The 22748-nt window shown below is 50.7% G+C and overlaps 1 protein-coding gene across 2 annotated transcripts in view; it reads left to right on the top strand.

Moving 5' to 3' along the window:
• Positions 1 to 22748, top strand: part of ATXN10 (ataxin 10) — a 100999-nt gene that overhangs the window by 25863 nt on the left and 52388 nt on the right. For both annotated transcript variants that reach the window (XM_020977422.2, XM_020977420.2), the window contains exons 4-7: positions 4276 to 4372; positions 4992 to 5153; positions 18829 to 18909; positions 20306 to 20471. In XM_020977422.2, the coding sequence (XP_020833081.1) occupies positions 4276 to 4372; positions 4992 to 5153; positions 18829 to 18909; positions 20306 to 20471 (506 nt within the window). The remainder of the gene's footprint in view (positions 1 to 4275; positions 4373 to 4991; positions 5154 to 18828; positions 18910 to 20305; positions 20472 to 22748) is intronic.

Below are 22748 nucleotides of genomic sequence, written 5' to 3'. Positions count from 1 at the left end.
AGCTCCAGTCACCGCTCTGGGCCTCGGTTTCCTCATCTGTAAAACAGATGGTTTTTCAGGCCACCCCCAGCTTCGAGCTGCCGTGAGTGCATGCTGTGCCCAGCAAGGGCTTGCTGAGTAAGGCAGTGAATGTGCTTTTGCTCCTTATGGTTGGGCCCCGTGGCAGGAGGCCCGGCGCGTCCACCACACAGAGCTTCCCTCGGCCCCTCTGCAGCACAGGGACCACAATCGTTGTCTTTGAGCCATATATATATATATATATATATATTTGGCTCCCAGGGGCCTTGTGCTGAATCAGGTTATTTTTGGCGGTTCCTATTAAACATGTCCTCCATTTGTTCCGAAGTCTTTGAGCAAATTGTCATATGTGGGTATCCATAAATAGGCAGTTATATATAAGTATATTCTTTCCATTTGAAAATGTTAAAGGGCCAAGGGGAGGGTCCAGAGAGAGCATGGAAAAAAAATTATTCAAAGAAGAAACCAAACCGTTGACATTCCTCGATATTAGCTTTAAATGAAAAAATGACCACTTAGGCCGCCACCAAAAGCAGAGACGGAGGGGGGGAGGAGGGAGCAGTGGGCCTGCGGTGGACAGACACCCATGGTGGGGGCTCGGGCCTCCTCCACGTTCTCTGTTTGCTGCCCAGTTTACCATCCAGGTGGAGAGCACATAACAGAACCTACCAGATACATTTGTGCTCCTGTTTCCCAGAGATGGTGGGACAAGCTGTCTACTCACTGGCAGTCGTTCTGATAGTGGGGGTGGGGGTGGGCAGGTTCTTGGAAGGGAGGAAAAGGAGGGAAACTTGAGTGCCAGGCCTCATCATAGGTGAGCTCCTCTGCTCAGCCCTGGGGCTCCAGCCAGACCAGCCTGGCCAGCCAAGATGCTGCCCATCCCCAAGGGTAGGGAGGTTAGCTAAGCCCTTGGTGGAGGCCTGAGGCATGGGCCAGTGGGGCATCAGCATCAGAGGGTCAGTCGGGCTGGAGCTGGGATGGCCTGTAGCCCAGGCCCTTCATTGGATAGAAGAGGAAACTGAGGCCTTCGTGTCTTTGCTTTGTGCCAGTGTCTCTCATGTGCTTTTCTTTGTACAAATGACGTGCCTCCTGGGAAGCTGTAAGCTCCCGGCTTCGCTCTCATGCCCGTGGGCCCAAGCATGAGGCCTTCTCTGGCCAAGGCACGCGGAGCCCTCAGCATACACTCCCCCAGATTGTCCCCCACCCTGTCTCATCTTCAGTCTGGGTTCTTCCCTTCTGCCCAGAAACATGCCACCTCAAAAACGGCCCCTGGGTGGTCCTTGCGTCCTCCCCAACCATTGTCTACTCTCTAGCTGCCAAGTGAAACTCCTTCAAAACACTCTGTCCTCTCATTTTCATCTTAACCATCTAAAATCTAGCTTCTGACCTCTTCTGCCATCACTGCCCTCTCCAGGCTTAGTACTGGGCTTTTACTGGCCAGACCCAGTGGCCTTTCCTCAGGCCTCGTTCTCCTCGATGTGTCTGCAGCCTTGGACACTGTTGGTCACTCTCTCCTCCTGGATGTTCTCTTCTCCCTAGGATTTTGGGACACCCCTCCTCCTAGGTTTTTGGGACACCCCCTCCCCCTTTCCTGGTTCTCCCCATCCCTCTCTGACCGCTCCTTCTCCATCTCCTTTGCTGGAGCCTCCTCCAGGTCACACTCTCTAACCAGAGGTGTCCCCAGGGGTCTACCTGGACCCTCTGCTCTTCTTCCCCTCAGCTGCTTTACTGAGTGATCTCATCAGCTCCCATGGATTTAATGACCATCTCTGTACTGATGATTCTCAAATCTGCCCATCTTGCCCTGTGTCTTTGCTGACCTCTAGCCTCATCTGCCTTTTGAATATTTCCAACTGGATGTTTCCTAGACAGCTTAAACTCAGCGTGTCCAAAATGGAACTCATTCTCCTTCCCCCCCACCTCTCCACCTCCCGTTACCATTGGGGCACCTCCCCCATCTCTCAGGCTCCCACCTGAGGCGTCATCTTGGTCTCCTAACTATGTCTCATATCCAACATGGCGCCAAGGCCTGTTGATTTCACCTCTACAGCATCTCTCAGATGTGTCCCCTCCTCTCCCAGCATGGTGCAGACCCTCATCTCCTCACACCTGGACGATGATCTGCTTGCCTGAGTCTCCCCCTTCGGTCCATCCTTCATTCAGCCACCAAAGGGATTTTTCTGAAGCTTAAGTCCAAACATGGCACTCTGTCTCCTCCGTAAACTCCAGTGTTCCCTATCACTTCCAGGGTGAAATACAACCCACTTTAAGCGTTCACCACCCCTCATAACTTAGACCCCTCCTCCCTTTGCAGTCTTCTTATACCCCGTTCCCCAATACGTCCCTTTCATCTAGTGATCCTGGCCTTCTGGCAGCTGTGCAAACAAGACCCTCCCTTGTCCCCGGCTGTCTCCCGTGCCCAGACGCTCTCCTTCCCCCTCTGACTACTGAAATCCATCTTCTGCCAGATGCCGCCCCCAGCGCCTTCACTCCAGGCCTTCCCTCTGGTCAGTAGTTCCTGTTTATCCTGCTTGCTGCTTGTCTCCCCCATTAGATTGGAAACTCCTTGGGGGCAGGGCCTGGCTTAACACAGCAGCAAGTGGGTGCTTGCCTCTTGCACGGAGCACACACCCGATGAAGCCGGGGGTCTGATTGTATCACATTGGCCATGGGCCTCTGCCAGGGTGTGTGTGAGTGCACTTGTATTGTGTCCTCTGTGGTTAGCTCAGCACCTTGCATACAGTAATCACCTCAGAAACGCTTGTTGATCGGCTGACAGGTGGGTACCTGAGCTGCTTCTTCCAGGTAGCGCCAGCCCGCTCAGAGAGGCGTTGGCCAAAACAGTGCTGCCCCTAATGTGGAGGCCCCAGGGGACCCCATTGGAGGGAAGCCTTTGACCTGTGTTTGACATTCAACATGCCCATGGTGGTGGATGTCCAGAGAGGCTGAGCCATGGCTGTGGATGCCAGTCATGAAAACCTTAGACAGAAAAGTTTGTCTTAAACCAAAAGTCCAGCGGGCTCCCGTTTTCATTGTAGAGCTCTTCCCTTGGAGGGCCCCCTCAGGACCCCCCAGGGAATGTTGGGGGGGGGATGGGGGGCCCTCACGACCTCAGGCTCACTCCCTGAGGCTGCCGAAGCTCTTTGTCCCAGCCTCCCCTTGGCCTTGTCATCTCCCAGCACCCCTGGTCTACTTTATCATTCTGACGTTTGTATGGTTCCAAGCTTGCTGCTTTCACCAGGCGATCAGTTCACAGCTTCCCCCCACTACAACATGCTGTGTGTCCCTCACTGTGCTGCCGTGTGGTGTGTCAGGGAGGGGAGGGCAGTGGCAAATATCAGTAACAGCCCCCGCGGTTTGTGCCTGTCTAGTTGTATGTTAAGGTCAGTCCTCCCTCCAAAGGGTGTGGGCAACCAAGATCAAGGAGGCCAGCTTGGCCTGCGCAGAGAGAGGCTGGGTCAGCAGGCCCACTGGTCAGAGCACACTGGGAGGCTGGCCACGTTTGAGGAGGGACCAGGTAGGGTAGTCAGGACAGCAGTGGGCAAGGGGCCGGGCACCCGAGAGCATTCCCTAAGAGGAGCCGTGGAGGGACCTGCCTCAGGTCCTTTGTGTTGTGGGGGAGAAATCAGACTGGCTCTCCTTGGTCCCCCAAGGAAGAACTGGGGGCCTGGTGTGAGGAGGGAGGGGCAGGATGGGAGGGCCTGGAGCGGGGAGAATCCTAGCACTTTCAGACCAGCTTTAAATGGCCTTGCAGGATGACAGCCTTTGGCTTTTCAAGGTGGTGTCCAATGAGCTATTAACTGTGTGTTTTAGGAAGTTAGCTTTGCTAAAGGAGTGGTATGAGCCTTCTTATTGTCTACAACTCATCAGAAGGTCCCTTGTAGAAAGAGCCCTTGAGGAGGAGGAGGATTGGAATGAGGATGAAGACAGGAGGAAGAGGGGAAGATGATATGGGGGGGCAAGAGGAGGGGAAGGATGACATGGGGGGCAGGAGGAGGGGAGGATGATGTGAGGGGCAATGGGGAGGGAGGGGGGAGGAGGGGGAGAGAGAGAGGGAGGGAGGGGGGGGAGGGGGAGAATGACATGGGGGACGGGAGGAGGGGGAGGATGACGTGGGGGTAGGGGGAGGTCTGTCCCTGGCTCCGTGGGTGAGCCTGACAAGCATTCACTTGCCATGGTCGCCCCAGGGGGATTCAAACCAGCAGACCCACCATCTTCCCTTGGCGTTCTCTCATGGTCTGTCCCATGTCTCGTCAGCTTTTCGCTGTGGCCTGCAGTTCCTGGGAAACATTGCAGCCGGGAATGAGGCTTCGCAGCAGGTCGTGTGGAGGGACGCCTTCCCGGATCTCTTCTTGTGAGTATGTTGTTTGGGGGTTGTGGGTTGTATCAGTCTGAATGTGGGTCACCCCCCATGACGGGCCACTTCTCTCAAATGGCGTCATCGAGAGGCCGACAAGCGCCTCACCTCAGTGACGGCCTGGATGCGGCTCTGCACAAGCCAGGTCTGGGTCAGAAACGTGACACCCCCCCCACCTATGGCCCTGATCTTTTGGTGAAGAAAGGCTCGGTTGACAGTGGCCATTTTCCCGGGCAAGATGGGTGATGGGCAGCCCCAGCCGAGCGTCTCTTGGTCAGGCTGTGCCCCTGCCCAGGACCCAGCACTGCATTGGCAAGGACTCTGCTCACTCCCTCCCCCAGCCTCCAGACTTGTGGCCCCACAGCCCGGCCCCTCGTGGGATGGTCAGCACGTCCTCGGAATGTCAGGCCCTCGTGGCCACATGGAGGAAAGGTCCTGAGTTGGGGCTGGGCAGACCTGGGTCCCAGTCCTGGCTCACAGCTCTCAAGACCCAGGAGCCCAGTAGGAGGCTCCCTGTACATTCTGGTGGTCTTTTTAAGATCTCCTCCCTCATGTGCTAGAATGAAGGGAACGGCGCGGCACAGCCAGGCTCACGGCGTCCCCTGTGTCCTCCCAGGTACTGCCTCCGCCATCCGGACGAGAAGGTTGTCGCCTATGCCTCCATGATCCTGTTCACATGCCTGAGCGCCGAGCGGCTGAAGGACCTGCACACCCAGAACCTGAGCGTAGCTCTGAGAGTTGTGGAGGCCCACCAGAAGCAGCCAGAGTGCGAGTGGGCGTAGGTATCACCGCACCAGGGCCGTCGGCTTGCTGGGCCCCGGAGCCTTGAGGAGAGGGATCTGGGGGCCCCTTAGCCTAACCTGCGACCGAGCCTAGACCGCTCTGATGTTTGTGACGAGGGACCATGGCTGCCTGATGACCTCTGGGGGTGGGCAGCTCACTGCTTCCAAAGGCAGTCCATTCCGCTTGTGGAGATGCAGCATCCCTCTCTGACCCTGCCCAGTCTGACACTTTGGTGGCCTGACGCTGCCAGGCACCCCAGCAGCCCATCCGGCCCACCTCTCATTCATGGAGGAGGAGCCCCGGGCTCAATGAAGGGGCATCTCTGAGGTGGTCTAGCTGCTCAGTGTCTGACCAGGGCACTGGGCCTCTGGCTCATGGGCCTGGACATAACACGGTGTCGTTGTAGCTGCCGCTCTCTGCGGCTTTTTATGTCTTCAGCAGATGACCTGTCTGCCTCCATCCCAGCCTCATGTCACCTTTCTCTGCCTCCCTGACAGAGCAGGTAGTTTCCTCTGCTGTCCAGATGACGGGTCAGCACCAAAGAACCCCCTCCCTGGCCCCCAGCCCACAGAAGAGGGGGTTTCCCCAGTGGGACACCCCTCTGAGGTCGTAAAGGACGGCAGCGCCATCACTGGTTCAGTTTACCAAGTAGAGTTTATGCCCGGCCAGCTGGGATGTTGCACAAACCCAAGCAGACCATTGGGGGTGGGTGGGGGTCTTAGTCCTTTCTTGTCACCCGTGGCCCCGGGCCTGGTTCACCCCAGAGGAAATGCTTTTATGGGCTGGGCCTCTTCTTGGCCCGGGGCATGGAGAGAGAGGAATGGAGTGGGGCAGTGCCTCCAGGCTTCAGGGCCAGCATCAGAGAGGGCTGGGAGAAGGGGGTCTCTGTGCCTAGTGTGGCCCCTCCTGGGGCACAGGCCAGCCGAGGACAGTTCACCCCTGTCATTGTGTCCTGGGGCTCCAAAGCCTGGCACCACCCAGGCCTTGGGTCATGGGGCACAGAGGCATGGGTCATTCTGAGCAGAGGTGTCAGGATAATCTACCCACTCGGTTAGGGGCGGGTGAACCAGCCATAGAGGCAGCAGGCCAGCAGTCTGCTAGACCTCTGCCTCCTCCCTCAGGGTGTCAGTCTCTTGGAGGTGGAAGCCAGGTGCAGGTTTCTCACATAGGGCTGGTCCCACACTGCCCTCCCCTGACCCTGACGCTCCCACCTCCATATCTGCTGTTCATGTCCTTTCCCTTGGAGGCCCAGCTCAGTGGCCACCACCTCTGGGAAGCCTGCCTTGCTCTCTCCCTCCCCCTTGGTCTTGTGGTTTGTGTGCTCCCTGGGAGACAATGGAAAGAACCTACCAGCATGTCGCTTTTCTTTCTCTGGGCCTCAGTTTCCCATCTGCAAAATGGGCTGTGGTGAGGCTGCCTTCTTTGCCGGCATTAGAGCGCTGTGTAAATGTCAGCTGCTTTTCTAACTGGATTATTATGTCTTTGAGAATGGTTTCTGATTGGTTCAGGGGTCAAGCGGAAAGTGGGCTGGACTTGGAGTCCAGCGGCCTGGGCCCTCCTCCTAGCCTCAGTTTCCCCATGTGCACCTGCACGCCCACCCTTCTGGCCAGTGGGGTGACCGCCAGCCCCTGGTCCAGATGAGGCTCTGCTGGCGCCCATTGCTGTTCTGTCGGCCTCTGCAGGGCCCAGCCCCAGCAGGGGGCTTCTCTGTCCAGCCTGAGATGGCCAGATGGGCTCTGGACGCTGTGGGGACGGGCCACAGCTGCCTGGAGACACGGCTTCCATTGTCTCGCGTTCTCCTACCTTCACCTGGTCTGTCACGGTAGCTGTGGGTAAGGAGGCTCCCTAAAGGCAGGAGCTGGGCCGTAGGCTACCCTGGTACCCGGCCGTACGCAGCCCCAGTGCCCAGCCATACTCTGCCCTGGCACCTGGCCATACGCTGTCCCGCAGGAGACATTCTGGAACTGTTGAACTTGGGTGTTTTGTGAGGTCATTTTGAATCCTGACTCTTCTACTTTGTGCCTGGATGAGGTTGGACTTTCCAGTTGTAGAGCCTGTGACTTAGGGCCTGAGCACAGGCCCTCAGATCTGCAGAAGTGGGCAGCCGCCTGTTGCATTGAGAGCCTCCAGCAGGCTGTGCATGAGGGCAATGCCAGCCAGCCCATGTGGGGAGCCCCGTCTCCCTCTCCTTGCTGCCTCCTAGGTCCCCTCTGTCCAGACCTTTCCTCCATTCATGACTCGCTCTAGAAGGCTCAGGGTCTGATGTCGGGGCCTCTGGCCAGCTGTGCCCGAGGGCAATGACAGCCAGCCCATGTGGGGAGCCCCATCTTCCCTTCCTTGATGCCTCTTGGGTCCCCTCTGTCCAGACTCTTCCTCCGTTCATGACTCGCTCTAGAAGACAGAGGGTCCAACGTCAGGGCTTCTGGCTGGAAGAGGGAGGGGAGTTGCACTTACTTTTCGGGTGGGTTTTCCAGAAGTGCGGGGGATGACGAAATGGCAGTTGTTTTTCATTTAATAGTCATTTTTCCTTGATTTTGCTCATGATCTATCCATGGGCATGTTTTCTATTTTGTGGTCAATTTGTTTGGGGCACAGATCATTTCCAAATGGCAGATTCAGAGTCTCCACGTTGGGTAACCCAACACTCTCCCCCACAAGTGAGAAGTGCAGTCTTTAATTTGGGTCTCTTGCAGCATAAACAGAAGGCCGAGGGTGGAGGTGGGGCTCATTGAGTTGGCTATTACTTTATTTCCAGATGTGAGAAGGGCTTGCCAGCAGAGCCGCCATGCCAGGTCAGGCCTGGGGATGGTCCAGCAGGGCCCTTCCCATCCCATGGCCAGAGGCCTGGGCCCCAGCACCGACTCTGGTGAGGGAGTCAAGGCCCGGGCACCCTCGGTCTCTGTTCTGCGACCTCTGGCTGCCTCCCTTTTCACCCAGGGTCCGCTTCTGAGAAGCTTTGGTGGCTTGTGGAAGGAGAGGATGGGGAGGAGGAAGGCCTGCCAGCAGGGCCCCTTCCTTGGGTCTGCTGAATATTCATTTCTTCCCAGGAAGGCGAGACTTGTTGAGGTGCGGAATTAGGGTTAGGGTTAGGGCTAACTGGTCTGCGTTTCCCTCCCACCCAGAGAGCATTTCCTTGGTGTTAACAAAATATGGACCTGGCCCAGAGAGAAGGTGCTTAGAAAGTGCCTCCCTGTGTATGGACAAGCCGACCACGCACCCCGAGAGGCCAGGGCTTGGTTGGGTTTCCCTGCTTTTTCCTTCTTTTCAGAAAAGGTTGAATGTCAAGGATCAGTTGGTCCCTTTGGGGCTTTCACGTGGGGACATTGTAGACTCCGGGAGGTATTGGCCAGTGAGGTTTGGCACGCATCCCTGGCTTACAGGATTGGCCAATGTCCTTCTCACCTTGAAGCAGCTCATGGGCTTCAGGAACATTGAGGACATGTCCAGAGGGCCCTGGGGGACCTCAGGAGAGGAGCCCAGGGCACTTTAAGAACTGGAAGGTGGGGCTGTAGGGAGCCAGGGGAGAGAATATGCAGGCCACATGCCAGGCCCTCCCCCAGCCCTGGTGAGGACACTGCTCCTGTCTCTTGCCCTGAGCTGGCCGGTAGATTACAAGCGGGCAGGGCAGGTGCCTTCTTCCTCTTGCCTCCTGGCTCAGTACTTTTTCTTTTTGGACACTTGCAGTGCTTAATAAACATTCATTGTACTGACTGAAATGGGTGCTGAGTGAAGTCTTGGAAAGAAGGGCCATTCTTACCTGGAGGGAAGGAGGAGGACTTCGTGGAAGAGGCGATTTTGAGTTGGGTGTTGTCAGCCACCAACCTCTGACTAGTGCAGCAGATTTGGTAAATGTGGAGTCAAGACCGACCACCACTGGCTGAGAAGGAGGTGGGTGGGGACAGCAGCTGCTGGCATTTGGCCTGAGGAAGGGAGGGTAGAGGCTAGCTTGAGGGCATAACAGTCTCTTAAAAGTTTTTGAAAGGCTGGGCAAGACTAGGACTTGGTCTGTCTCAGTCTCTTCTTCTGTAAAATGGGGACAATAATAGTGCTTCCCTCCCAGGGTCCTTACAGACCAAGTGAGATGATGCTAATTGTAACGCATGTAGCTAGTGCCGGCACGGGAAGGTTGGCCCCTGTTAACTGTCACTGTGGAGACTGTAGGCAGCCGTTAACAGAGGCTGAAGAGTTGGGAGCGAGAAGCCGGAGGATGGGGGCTCCAGAGGGCTTGGCACCCAGGGCCACCTTGTCATCAAAGATAGGAGGAAAGGAGGAGGGGCTCTGAGGTGAGGAGAAAGGGGAGCTCAGGGCACTGTCAAGCCCCAAGCGCTCATTAAGCACCTTCTGTGTGCCAGACATTGTGCTGAGGCACACCCTGGCTTCTGCTCTAGCTCTCTAGAAAGGGGGCCGAACAGCCCGGATCCCAGCGTGTGCTGCAAGGCAGCCTGGAGAGGGGTTAGAAGATGGAAAGGACGATGGGCTGGAGTAGAGTGGGGACCCACTGTCCCCAAGCGAATGATCCCAGGATGGCTGAAAGACAGGAACAGTTTTCGGAAGAAGATGTCTAAGCTACCTTCAGCTGTGTGCAAAAATGCTTTAAAACACTAATAATTAAAGAACAACTGTGATATCCCACCTCACCCCCATCAGATTGGCTTAATTGACAAAAAAGAGGAAAATGACAAATGCTGGAAGGGTTGTAGGAAAACAGGCACACTAGTACGTGGTTGGTGGAGCTGCAGCCAGATCCAGTCATTCTGGAAAGCAGTTTGGAACTGTGCCCCCAAAGTCACTAAACTGGTCATACCTTTTGTCCTATTGCTAGGCCTATACCCTGAAGAGATCAAAGAAAGAGGAAAAGGATGCATATGTGCAAAAATAATGATAATAGCTCTTTTTGTGGTGGCAAAGAATTGGAGACTGAGGGTGCCCGTCCTTTGGGAGCTGGGTAAGCTGATTATGGTCGATGTGCTGTGAGAAGCATTGAAGAGTCTGGATTCAGAGAGATCAGGGAAGACACGGACAGAAGCAGGAGACAATTCACCCAGTAACAACATTGCCAAGACCACCTTCCAAGATGGAAGAGCCGTGGGCAGTGCCGTGCCCAGCTGGGATTCGGGTAGACACACAGAATGTGTTGTGCACCTGCTGACCTGGAGCCGCGGCTCGCTCAGGGGGCAGAGGGAAACGTGCATTTGTGGACAAGGCCAGCATGGCAGTTTCTTGTGCTTGACTATTCATATTTGTTACAAGCATTCCCTTTCCTTTTTTTTTTTTAAGTGGTTAGGGTGCAGTTAAACGGAGAAAAATAATTTAAAAAATTAAATTAGAATTGGAAAAATCGAAATTAGGATTTAAAACCCCCCCACAAAAACCAAATGGAATTTGACCATGGGATTTCCTGCCTAGAGATTTTCCAGCTGGGTCTGAGGAACCCTGCACAGGTCTGCATCCTTGGTCAAGGGCCAGTTCTTGATGGTACCTCTGAGTCCTCACCGCCTTCCAGGCTGCAGACTCTGGGACAAGCCTGGGGGGTTCATGAAAGATGGAGCCTGCACGTGCCCCTCTGCGTCTCCCCCTCTCCCATCGTCCCTGAGTCTGCCCTCTCAAGCTCTGCAGAGCAAATCCGAGTCCTCTCCCAGATGACGTCCGTCAAGGACTTGGATCCAGATGGCATGCCGTCTCGCCTCTCGTGCCTTCTCTGGAAGCCTTCCCTCCTGACTTCTCATCTCTAACCACTTCCCTCTTACAAACCCTGTATGTTTGTGTCTCATCCCCCTGATTGTGCCTTGTGGAAGTACCTTGTTTCCCTGGAGCCTGGCTCAGGGCTCTGTGCCAAATAGCCAGTATGCAAACGTTTGTGGAGTTGATTGGGCAGAGATTGTGCGAGGGGGAGGAGCCCAGGGGAAGGAGAAGCACCAGGGAGAGGCCAAGTGGAATTGGGGTGGGTGGGCAGCTTTGGGAGAGAAAGACAGGAAGAAGCTGATCTTTACGGCTCCAGGGGTCCAAGGTGCCCTCTCTGTGGGAAGGTCACGGCAGTTCAGCCGGTGTTGGGGGTGCCTTCTTGGTGAGTTATGCTAAGCCTGTGGGACCCCCAGTCCTGCCACAAAAAGCCTTGTGGTCCAATGAGGCCAGCCCCCGGGGGATGGGGCAGGGTAGGAGAGGGCTCTGGTGGGAGGCAGTAGCCATCATCTCTGGAGACGCTAAATGCTGCACTAATCACTCTGCCTCCAGCCTTCCCTCCTGTAAAGTTTAGAAAGTTCGAGAGGCATAGCTTCTGGGTAATTAATCGTTTTATTAATTATGCTAGCATATTACTAATAGATTGGGTTATTGACACTTTTGAATGAACTCCCGCTGATGGTTTATATGCCCTTGGAAGAGTGGGTGACAATCAGCTCTGATTAGTTAATAATTAATGAGAAGAATACTGGAATGAGAGGTAGACCTATTCTAATGAGGGGCTGGGGGGGACATAATTTTGATCGAGTCATTGACTTCCAAATCACCTCCAGCCTCTGGGAAATCTAGACAAAGGATCTCTATCCCCCACCCAGGTTTCCGTGGACCAGGAGTTTCACCTTAAATTAAATTCTTTGAAGGGCTGGGTGGGGTAGCAATCCCGCCATCCCTAGAGTTAGGAGAATGTTAATGCTATCTGCCATCATCCCTCCTGTCCTTTGGAGGCTGAGCCTTGAAAAAAGGGAGACTCTGGATCTCCCCAAATCATTGCTTATTAATAATCATTTCTCTCCTAATGAAGAAGAACGAGTTGAAGCCACTGGTGTGGGTCATGAAGGTGTCTGAGAAGGAAAGTCCTCACTTTCTGCAGGATTCACACTGGCGCTGCCCACAAGGGCCTTTTCCCTGTGTCTTCCGGATGCTGGGGCGCTCCCCTACATGGAACACGTGCAGCTTCTCTTCAACTTCCTGCACAAACATCGCTTGCTCTCTATGTATGTATGTAGGTACTTTCTCTCCCAGCTTCGTGTTCCCATTGCGTGGTACGTAGTAGGAGCTTGGTATATGTTTGTCATGCGTCACTGAAGAATTCTGATTTTTAAGCCACCTTGATGCATGTAGGCATCAGTGCCACAAGGTCCTCTCCAGATCCTTTTAAAAAAAGGTCTTACCCTCTGATTTGGGGGTCATGGGGAAAGGTGGTGGAGATTTGTGCTTTCACTGGTGTGGGGAGCACCTTCCCTTAAAACTGATTGCCACCCATCTGGAACATAAGGTCTTAGAGAGTTGCCTGGGACCTGGGAAAGTGTTGTGACTTGCCCAGGGTCACAAAGCAGAACTCAGATCCAGATGTTCCTGGCTCTCAGGCTGCTCCTGGGCCATGAGCTAATTTTCAGGACATTACTTGGTCAGTCAGTGAACATTTAGTAAGCACCTACTATTTGCCAAGCCCACAATAGGATGTGTGTGGAGCTCTCACAGTCTTCATGAAGGAGTCCATATGCAAACATCCATTTATAAACAAGATATGTACCCAGGGTAAATGGGGAAGTCCCAGCATGGAGGGGCTTGGAAAGGCCTCCCAGCTCTGCCATAGACACAGCCCCTGGCCTTAAGGACATTGCTGGCTAGCAAGGCAGAGGAGGTGGCAGGGCAGAATGCAGGAAGTGCGCTCTGAGAGATGATGCTTCCCAGGCCTGTCACATGCTAAGCAATTGCTCTGAGTGTGAGAGAGTGTGTGTGTGTGTGTGTGTGTGTGTGTGTGTGTGTGTATGTGTATGTATGTGAGAGTGTGTGTGTGTGAATGTGTGTGAGTTGTGAGTGTGTGTGAGTTGTGTTATGAGACTGAGAGTGTGTGTGAATGTGAGTTGTGAGAGTGTATGTGAATAAGTGTGTAAGACAGTGTATGTATCTGAGTGTGAGAGTGAGTGTGTGAGAGTGTGTGAATGTATGTGTGAGACTGTGTGTGTGGGTATGTGTGTGTGTGTGTGTGTGTGTGTGTTGCTGCCTTCCACCATGAGCTCCCTCCTCCTCTTCACTTCTCCCAGACTCCTGGGCATTCATTTGTCCCCATTCTCTCTCTCTCTCTCTCTCTCTCTCTCTCTCTCTCTCTCTCTCTCTCTCTCTCTTCTCTCTCTCTACTGTTTAATTTTTAAATGTTTTTATTCAAAGTTCTGAGTTCCAAATTCTATATCCCTCTCTTCCTCCCCTCTCACCTCCCTGAAATGGGAAACAATCAGATACAGGTGATACATGTGCAGTTATGTAAAACATTTCCATATTAGTCATTTTATAAAAGAAGACTCGAATAGAAGAAAAAAAGTGGAAAATGGCCTGCCTCAGTCTGTACTCAGTCAATATCAGTTCTTTTTCTGGAGGCAGGTAGTTGGCCTCATCATGAGCGCTTTGGGATTATCTTGGATCATTGTATCACTGAGAAGAGCTAAGTCATTCACAGTGGATCATTGCCACAATGTTGCTGTAACTGTGTACAACATTTGCCTGGTTCTGTATCAGTTTATATGAGTCTTTCCAGGTTTTTCTGAAATTATCCTGCTTGTCATTTCTTTCTTTCTTTTTTTTTTTTGCTAATATTTTATTTAAAATTTTGCATCTATGTTCATTAGGGAAATTGGTCTATAATTTTCTCTGTTTTGACTCTTCCTGGTTTAGGTATCAGTACCATATTTGTATCATAAAAAGAGTTTGGTAAGACTCTTTCTTCGCCTATTTTACCGGTCTACATAGTATTGGAATTAATTGTTCTTTAAACGTTTGATAGAGTGCACTTGTAAATCCATCTGGTCCTGGAGATTTTTCCCTAGGGAGTTCATCAATGGCTTGTTCAATTTCTTTTTTCTGAAATAGGGTTATTTAAGTGTTTTACTTCCTCTTCTGTTAATCTGGGCAATTTATATTTTTGTAAATATTCATCCATTTCACTAACAATTGTCAAATTTACTGGCATACAGTTGGGCTAAGTAGTTCCTAATTATTGTTTTAATTTCCTCTTCATTGGTGGGGGATTCATCCTTTTCATTTTTGATACTGGTGTTTTGGTTTTCTTCTTTCTTTTTTTTTTAAATTAAATTAACCAAAAGTTTATCTATTTTATTGTTTTTTTCCATAAAACCAGCTCTTGGTTTTATTTATTAGTTCAATGATTTTCTTAATTTCAGTTTTATTAATCTCTTCTTTGGTTTTCAGTATTTCTAATTTGGTATTTAATTGAGGATTTTTAATTTGTTCTTTTTCTAGTTTTTTTTTTAAAATGCCCAATTCATTGATCTCCTCTTTCTCTATTTTATTCACGTAATTTAGAGATATAAAGCTTCCTCTAAGAACTGCTTTTGCAGCATCCCATAACTTTTGGTATGTTGTCTCATTATTGTTATTCTCTTGAATGAAATTATTGGTTTTTCTATGTTTTGTTGTTTGATCCATTCATTCTTTAGAATTAGATTATTTAGTTTCCAATTAATTTTTAGTCTATCTTCCATGGCCCTTTATTACATATAATTTTTATTGCATCATGATCTGAAAAGGATGCATTTAATATTTCTGCCTTTCTGCATTGGATTATGAAGTTTTTATGCCCTAGTACATGGTCAGTTTTTGTGTGTGTGCCATGTAACACCAAGAAAAAAAGTATATTCTTTTCTATCCCCATTCAGTTTTTTCCAGAGGTCTGCCATATCTAACTTTTCTAAAATTCTGTTCACCTGCTTAACGTCTTTCTTTTTTATTTTGTGGTTAGATTTATCTAGTTCTGAGATGGGGAGGTTGAGGTCCCCCAGTAGTATAGTTTAGCTGTATATTTCTTCCTATAACTCCCTGAACTTCTCCTCTAAGAATTTGGATGCCATACCACTTGGTGCATATATGTTTAGTAATGATATTACTTCATCGTCTATGGTGCCTTTTAGCATGATGTAGTTTCCTTCCTTATCTCTTTTAATAAGGTGAGTTTTTGCTTTTGCTTTGTCTGAAATCAGGATTGCTACCCCTTCCTTTTACCTTTACCCTCTGTTTCAAATGTGATTCTTGTAAAAACCATATTGTAGGATTATGGATTTTAATCCATTCTGCTATCTGCTTCCATTTTATAGGAAAGTTCATCCCATTCACATTCACAGTTATGATTACTATCTTTTTCTTTTTCTCCATCCTTTCCCCTCCCCTTATGCTTTTCTTTCTCCTTTCTCCTTTTCCCTCCTCACTGGTGTTTTGCTTTTGACCACCGCCTCCCTCAGTGCCTCCTCCCTTTTATTAGCCTTTCCCCTTTTCTTTCCCTTTCCCCTTACTACTCCTTCCATCCCTTCTATCACCCCTGCCTTTTCTTTCCCCTTTTCCCTCCTACTACCTATAGGGCAAGTCAGATTTCTATACCTAACTGATTAATGTTATTCCCTCCTTGAGCCAAATCTGATGAGAGTAAGGTTCAAACAATGCTCATCTCCCTTACTTCTTTCCCTCTACTGTAATAGGTTTTTGTGCCTTTTTCTGTGATGTAATTTACTCTTGTCTGCCTTCTCCTTCTTTTCTCCCAGTACAGTCTCTTAATTAGATCAGATTAATCCACTTACTTGGATCCATTTAACCCACTTAATTAGATTTTTTTATCATTACATCAAAATCAACTTATCTCCACCCTCTCTGTCTATGTATACCCCTTTCAAATGGTGTAATAACAATACATTTCTCAAGAATTACAAGTGTCATCTTCCCTTGTTAGGATATAAACAGTTTGCCCTTATTAATAACGTTGTTTTATTCTGTCCCGTTTACCTGTTTATGTCTCTCTTGAGTCTTGTATTTGAAGATCAGATTTTCTGGTGAGCCTCTGGTCTTTTCATCAGGAAGGTTTGGAAGTCCCTTATTTCATTGAATGTCCATCTCCTCCCCTGAAAGATAATGCTCATTTTCACTGGGTAGTTGATCTTTGGTTGTAATCCAAGCTTCTTTGTCTTATGGAATATTGTATTCCACACCCTATCGTCTTTTAATGTAGAAGCGGCAAGGTCCTGCTTAATCCTGACTGTGGTTCCATGATATTTAAATTGTTTCTGTCTGGCTGCTTGCAGTATTTTCTCTTTGACCTGGTAATTTTGGAATTTGGCTACAATATTCCTTGGCATTTTCAATTGGAGATCTCTTTTAGGAGGTGGATTCTTTCTATGGCTATTTTACCCTCTGGTTCTAGGACCTCAGGGTGGGTTTTCCTTGATGATTTCCTGAAAGATACTGTCCAGGCTCTTTTTTTCATCATGATTTTCAGGTAGACCAATAATTTTTGAATTGTCTCTCCTGGATCTATTTTCCAGGTCAGTTGTTTTATCAGTGAGGTATTTTACATTTTCATCTGTTTTTTCATTCTTTTGTTTCTGTTTGACCGATTCTCACTCTCTCAGAGTCATTAGCTTCCATTTGCCCAATTCTAATTTTTAATGAATTGTTTTCTTCTATTAGATTTTGTACCTGCTTTTCCATTTGGCCCATTTACTTTTTTTGAGTTTTTGTGTCTCCTTTTCTGTTTGGCCAATTCTGCTTTTTAAGGAGTTGTTTTCTTCAGTGTACTTTTTTTTTTCCAGTTGGCCAACTGTATTTTTTAAGGACTTGTTTTCTACAGTTAATTTTCGTCCTTCTTTTTCTAAGCCATTGACTCTCTCTTACACACCTCTCATTTCTTTTCCCAATTTTTCTTCTACCTTTCTTATTTGACTTTTAAAATCCTTCTTGAGCTCTTCCAAGAAGGCTTTTTGGGTTTCAGACCAGTTCATATTCCCTTTTGAGGTTTCAGATGTGGGTTTGTTGACAATGTTGTACTCTTCAGAATATCTGCCTTGATCTTCCCTGTCCCCCTAATAAGAATCTATGGTCATTGTACATTTCTTTTTGCTCATGGTATTTGCTTATTTCATGATCTTTAAAAAAAAAATTGAGCTTTCCTGCTGGGGGGGAGCAGGGAACACTGACCCAAGCTTCTTGTGCTGGGAGCCTGGGGCCTGCTCACTGGCTTTGTGTGCTGGGACCTCAGGTGTTGGCAGTTGGAGGCTGTAGGGTTCTGGCAGCTTGCCTGGTGTTGGACTGGAATCAGTGACACTGGAGCTCTAGGGGTAGGGGTGGGGAGTCTGGCCCCTGGAGGTGCCTTTCACTCCTTTCTTTGGCTGTTGCTCACCTGGGCCTTGCTGCAGGATGTTTCTCCACCTGGAGCTTTCCCTCTTGGAATTGTGCTTCCCATAGTTTTGCTGAGGCACTGGGAGACTTGGCTGCTGGAGAACGCCGTGGCACCTGGTGGTTTTCCAAGCCAGTTTCCACTGGTTCCCCAGCCTGTACTGAGGCACTCGGGGGTCCTGGTGTTGGGGCTTGCCTGCTCTACTACCTGGAGTTCAGGATCTCCCCCTGGCATGCTGAGGTGGGGCTTTCCTCTAGCTTTCTGGGACACTTCCTGTTCTGACTGCTCCCCCTCCCCCCAGAGCAAGAGGGGCCTTTCCCATTAATCCCCCAAGCTTCTTGGGCTACAGGACTGCTGCACCTTGTCTTTCTGCTGCTTCAGCTGTTCCAGGATTTTTCCTGGGGTGATATTTTCTGGGCTTTCAGAGGTCAATAAGGGAGGGTGAGAGAGACTTACTCCTGCTTGTCATTTCTTGCAGCACAATAAGATTCCATCACAATCATATACCACAGCTTGTTTAGCCATTCCCCAATGGATGGGCATCCCCTCAATTTCCAATTCTTTGCCACCTCAAAAAGAGCTGCTATATGCATACATACATACATATATTACATATATATATGTATAATTCTCCCCCCCCTTTTGGTTTTTGGGATGCAGACCTAGCACCCACCCTCTTCTCTTCCTGCTGCTTCCAGCCTAGGGTTGGACCTCGTCCAGATCCGCCTGGATCATCGCAGCAGCTGCTCTGCCTATTCTGTTCCATCCTGCCTACTCACTGGCGTGGCGTTCTTTGTCCAGAAATCTTCAGTGGTTCTATGGTTTGCCAAGTTGAGATCTGAATGTTCTGCCTGCATTCAAGGCCATCTCTACCTGCCACTTTTGGCATATCTCATGTCTCTGCCCTTCTCATCCCCTGGGGTCAAATTAAGTGAGCTGTTCTGCCATTATTACCTGGTCATGCCTTGGCTCAGCATCTGCCCTGGGCCTGGATGCCTGCCTTCTCCTTCCTCAGATTCCAGCTTCTTCAAGGATCCCACTGAGATCCCTCCAAAGGGTTCCAGCCTTTCTCCTTAGACCTCTTGTAATGTGTGGGGCCCCACCTTCCTGCTAGATGTAAGTGCCATGAAGGCCGGGGCTGGACCTCATCTCAGCTCCATCTCACAGGGCCCAGCCCTAAGCTTTGTGCACAGTAGGCACTCTCAGGGTGGGGCTCTGGGCCAAGGATCAGGAGGATGGAGGACAGGGTGGGGTCTTGTTCTGGGAAAGGTGGAGGATTTGACATGGCCTGGAGAGAACCTCAGTGCTCAGAGATGGGCTGGAAGGACCTTCTCCCTGGGCAGAAACAGTACGGCAAAGGCCTGACAGTGGGAAGGGCGCTATGGAACAGGCCAGTTGGCTGTTGGGTAGAGCGTGTGCACCTTTAACTACACCGTGAAGGCGCGATCCCCAGAAATGACCCCACGTGCATTTGTGTGCCTGAGGACTTTGCGTGCTTCACCATTCCCAGTAACAAAACTTTGCTCTCTTTTCCCAGGTTCCTGATCATTTCAGACTATCTGCTGAAAAGCCCAGAGCTGGTGAAATCCATGTATGCCAAGCTGAGCAATCCAGAAAGGTGAGCCCCCAAACCCGTGTGGTTTTGAGGAGTTAGCATTCCACAGAGAGCGTCCCGCGTACACGATTGAAAAGCGGTGCAGCTCGGGGCTGGCTCGGGGTCTCTAAGTACATGTTTCTCGTCAGTAATGGTTTTAAATTAGCTGGTTAACATTACAGCCTCGCCACAGCTGGCAGAGGTTGGGGGAGGGCTGAGTCCAGGTTGGCGCCATCACTCAGGAGGGGTGAGCCCTTGAGCTCCTGCTCTGGCGGCGCCTGGTTGCCCAGCTCCTCCCCTCACCAGGGACACCCTGGTGCTCATTCTGTACTTTGTAGTTCCCTGCAGATAGCTCATGATGCAAATGGAGTACCTGTTTGCATGATAGCGGGAAGAACCCTGGAAGAGGGGCTCAGGAGACCTGGGGGTGGTGCTGATTCTTCTCAGAGCCCCTCTGTGTAATGGGTCATGGGCCAATCACATCCCTCCTCTGGCTTTCGATTTCCAGCTGGGTAAAATGATGACATGGGCCCTGGCTGCACGCCCTCCTTCCACAGAGGTGTAGCAGGGAGGGGCTTTGCCTTGGAGAAGCCACGGGCAGCATGGGCATGAGAAGTGTGGCTCCCAGACTCTGAGCTCAGCCCTGTCTTCACTGCATGACCACTTGGTAGAACACTTGTTAGGGGTCTGGTTGGACAAGATGGTCCCAGAAATCCCCTCTGACACAGTGACTCACGAGGGTCATCAGGCCACAGAGCTGGAGGGGGGCGTCTTCCAGTCTGACTCTTACTTTACAAGTGAGGAAACTGAGGTCTGGAGAGAGTTAGTCACTCACCAGAGTTTACATCCGTAATAATTAGCAGAACCTGATTCAACCCCAGAATTCTGTGATTTTAATCCCCCTATTTTTTTAGAGGATTTATTCTGGAGAGACAGAAGAAGAATGAGGTTGATTGTGATCAAAGATTTTAATTCTGTGGATGCTTCTAAAAATGGAGAAATTTTCTTCTTAGTGTGCTAGTAAATTCAGTACATTTCAGCCCCTACTGTGTGCGAGGTGCTGTGGGAGGTGCTGGCCACACGAGGACGACACAGCGTAGTCCCTGCCCTCACAGAGCTGACTTTCTGCTGGAAGGAACAACATGTACACACAGAAGGGCAAGTGAAAGACAGTGAGAGTATGCGGGTGGGAAGAGAGAGAAACCCCTGGGCCTCCAGGCCCAGACGACCTTCGTGCCCAGGACTGCTCCCACCACTGGTCGGGTGATTGGATTTGCCCACTGTGGCTTCATTGGTTCAGACGGGAAATTGTAGAATGGGTTATCCTTTTCACCCTCGGGCCTTCTCCGGGGTCTTCAGCCCTGATGCCCAGAGCTCCCTGACCCTTTATGGTCTTCCTTCTCTCCCTTGTGTTTTTCAGGGTTACGTTGCTCGATCTCATGGTAGCCAAGCTCGTGGGGGATGAGCCGCTGACCAGAGAGGACCTGGCTGCCTTTCTAAGGCACGCTGAATGGGTTGCAAGCGGCTTCCAAGACAAATGCAAGTCTGTGCTGAAGCTTGCCTCAATTGGGCATGATGATGATGAGGTCAGGGTGCAGACAGCCCCTGGGAGGGCAGGAGGGAGGTAGTTGCCCAGGCCAGCTCAGGGTGCCTCCCACTTGTGTTCATTTCTGGGCTGCTGTCCCCCGGTGCCGCCCTGTGCCACCCTTTCCCATTCTCCTGACCGTGGTCCCCTCTGCCATGGGGCCCACTGCTGATCTTAAAGCACCACATCTCCAGCTTGGAACAACTTGAGATGCTTCTACCGCAAGGGCAGGTGCCCAAGCCACTACAACGGGCTCTCCAGCTTCTGCGTGACAGGAAACTCATTGCCTGAGGAAGCAGTCCATTCCCTTGGAGGACATCCCAATCGTTAGAAAGTCCTTTTTGGTGGTGACTTGAGATCTTCCCTCAAATCACGTCAGGGGCTTTATCCCCTCCCCAATTGGAAATGATTATATTGAGGAAATTAAGATGTTTCTCCTTCCTCTGAATGTCCACATTTTCCTGTGGCTTCTCCTTTTCCTTCCTTAATGCCTGTTTCAGAAGCAGCTTCCTTCCTGTTTCTTTCCCCCCTCCAGTTTTAAAGATGATCACTCTCTTCAGGGCAGGGGCTGAGAAGCAGCGGGGGCAGAAGGAAGGGCCCCGACCTTAGGTTATAGTGCCTGGGCTCTCCTCCCTGCCTTCTGCTCTTCCTTGTACCAGGGTCTGTAATATTCACAGAGATGCTCCCTCCCTTGGGGCCCCTCTGCCTCCTTCGCACAGAGGGATGTTTCATGCTAGGTCTTCTCATTGCCCACAAATGCACCACTTCCCTCATTCACTGAGTCATTTCTGCTCTCTGGGTCGCAGACTCAGCCTGGTCTGAGGTGGTCTCCAAAGTGTCCAAAGCTGTCATGCCGGCCTTCTGACCCCTGTCCCTCCCTCATCCTCTCAGCCATCCCAGTCTTCCTTCAGCAGCAGGTTTCCTCACATCTGCCTTGCCGCATCCTCAGGGAGGTCTTGGCCAATTCCCTTGGAGGTGGGTGCTCTCTCTCTCTCCCCCCAGATTCCACGGCACTTATTTATATTTGTCTAGAAGCCACGTGTCCTTCACCCACTCCCTCTCCCTGAGTAAAATTGTTCCTCATTTTGTCACTCCCTCCCTTGTGTCTGGCATCGTGCTTGTGAGATAAATGAATGATCTTGATGGTCCCCACTGTAGCACCAGCAGACATGCCTCCCCTGTCCCCAACACACTCACTGGTGTGGGGAGTCTGAGCGCCTCAGGCTCCCTCCCGGCTTTCCACACTGTCCCTGGAACTCCACTACCCAGACAGACAGCTTTCCTCCATTGAAGGCCACTCACGACGCGAGTCATGCTGACTTCAGCCAGCCAGCTCACAAGCTGAGCACCTGGCCCTCTGCCTTCAAACCAGGGGCTCTTGGCAGGGGAAGGCGAGGATCCTGGGGAAATGATGGGGATGTTAAAATTGAAAAAAGGCACCAAGAAAAATGTAGCTTTTTAAAGAAGCAGAAAAAATAGAATCAAGGAAAACCTCTTGTTATGAAATTAGTTTCTTTTGAAGGGGGCTGCCATCTACTTTCTTAGTTTGACTAATGGGGCTCATGAGTACCATGAGAACCTTGGTGGAGGGCCAGAGGGGCAGAGTCCCCGTCTCTGCTCTGCTATTCATGGCTGACGTGACCTGGGGCCGAGTCTCCCAATCTTCTCAGTCAAACAGGGTGGCACCTGGGAGGGCCCTTTCCAATTTCAGTCTGTGTAGGCTGTGAACGTAGCTGTAATCCTTCGGTGATCACTGTGAGCTCACATTTCCCTCTGTGTGGGAAGATGTCCAGTTTGCTTTGTCTATTAGCTGCCTGCTTTGTATCCATCCATCTATCTGTCCATCAGTCCATCCATCATCTGTCTGTTCATTCATCTGTCTACCCATCTATACATCCATCCATCCATTCATCCGTCCATCCATCAGTCTATCCATTCATCCATCCATCTATCCATCCATTCATTATCTATTCATTTGTCCATCTGTCCATCCATCCACCGTCTACCCAGCCATCTGTTTACCCATCCATCCACCCATCATCTATCCATTCATCTGTCTGTCCATCCATCTATCCCATCCACCCATCATCTATCCATTCATCTGTCCATCCATCTATCCATCCATCTGTCTATCCATTCATCTGTCCATCCATCCACCATCTGTCCAGCCATCTGTTTACCCATCCATCCATTCATCTGTCCGTCCATCATCTATCCATTCATCATACCAATGAAGGAGCGTTTACTAGGTGCCAGTTTTAATTCCTACAAGAGTAGG

Source organism: Phascolarctos cinereus, unplaced genomic scaffold (genome assembly GCF_003287225.1).
Source record: "Phascolarctos cinereus isolate Bilbo 61053 unplaced genomic scaffold, phaCin_HiC Scaffold_1;HRSCAF=81, whole genome shotgun sequence".
In the NCBI taxonomy this organism is placed as follows: Eukaryota; Metazoa; Chordata; class Mammalia; order Diprotodontia; family Phascolarctidae; genus Phascolarctos; species Phascolarctos cinereus.
Note: the sequence above shows the minus strand (reverse complement) of the source record. Positions and strands in the feature narration are given on the sequence as shown.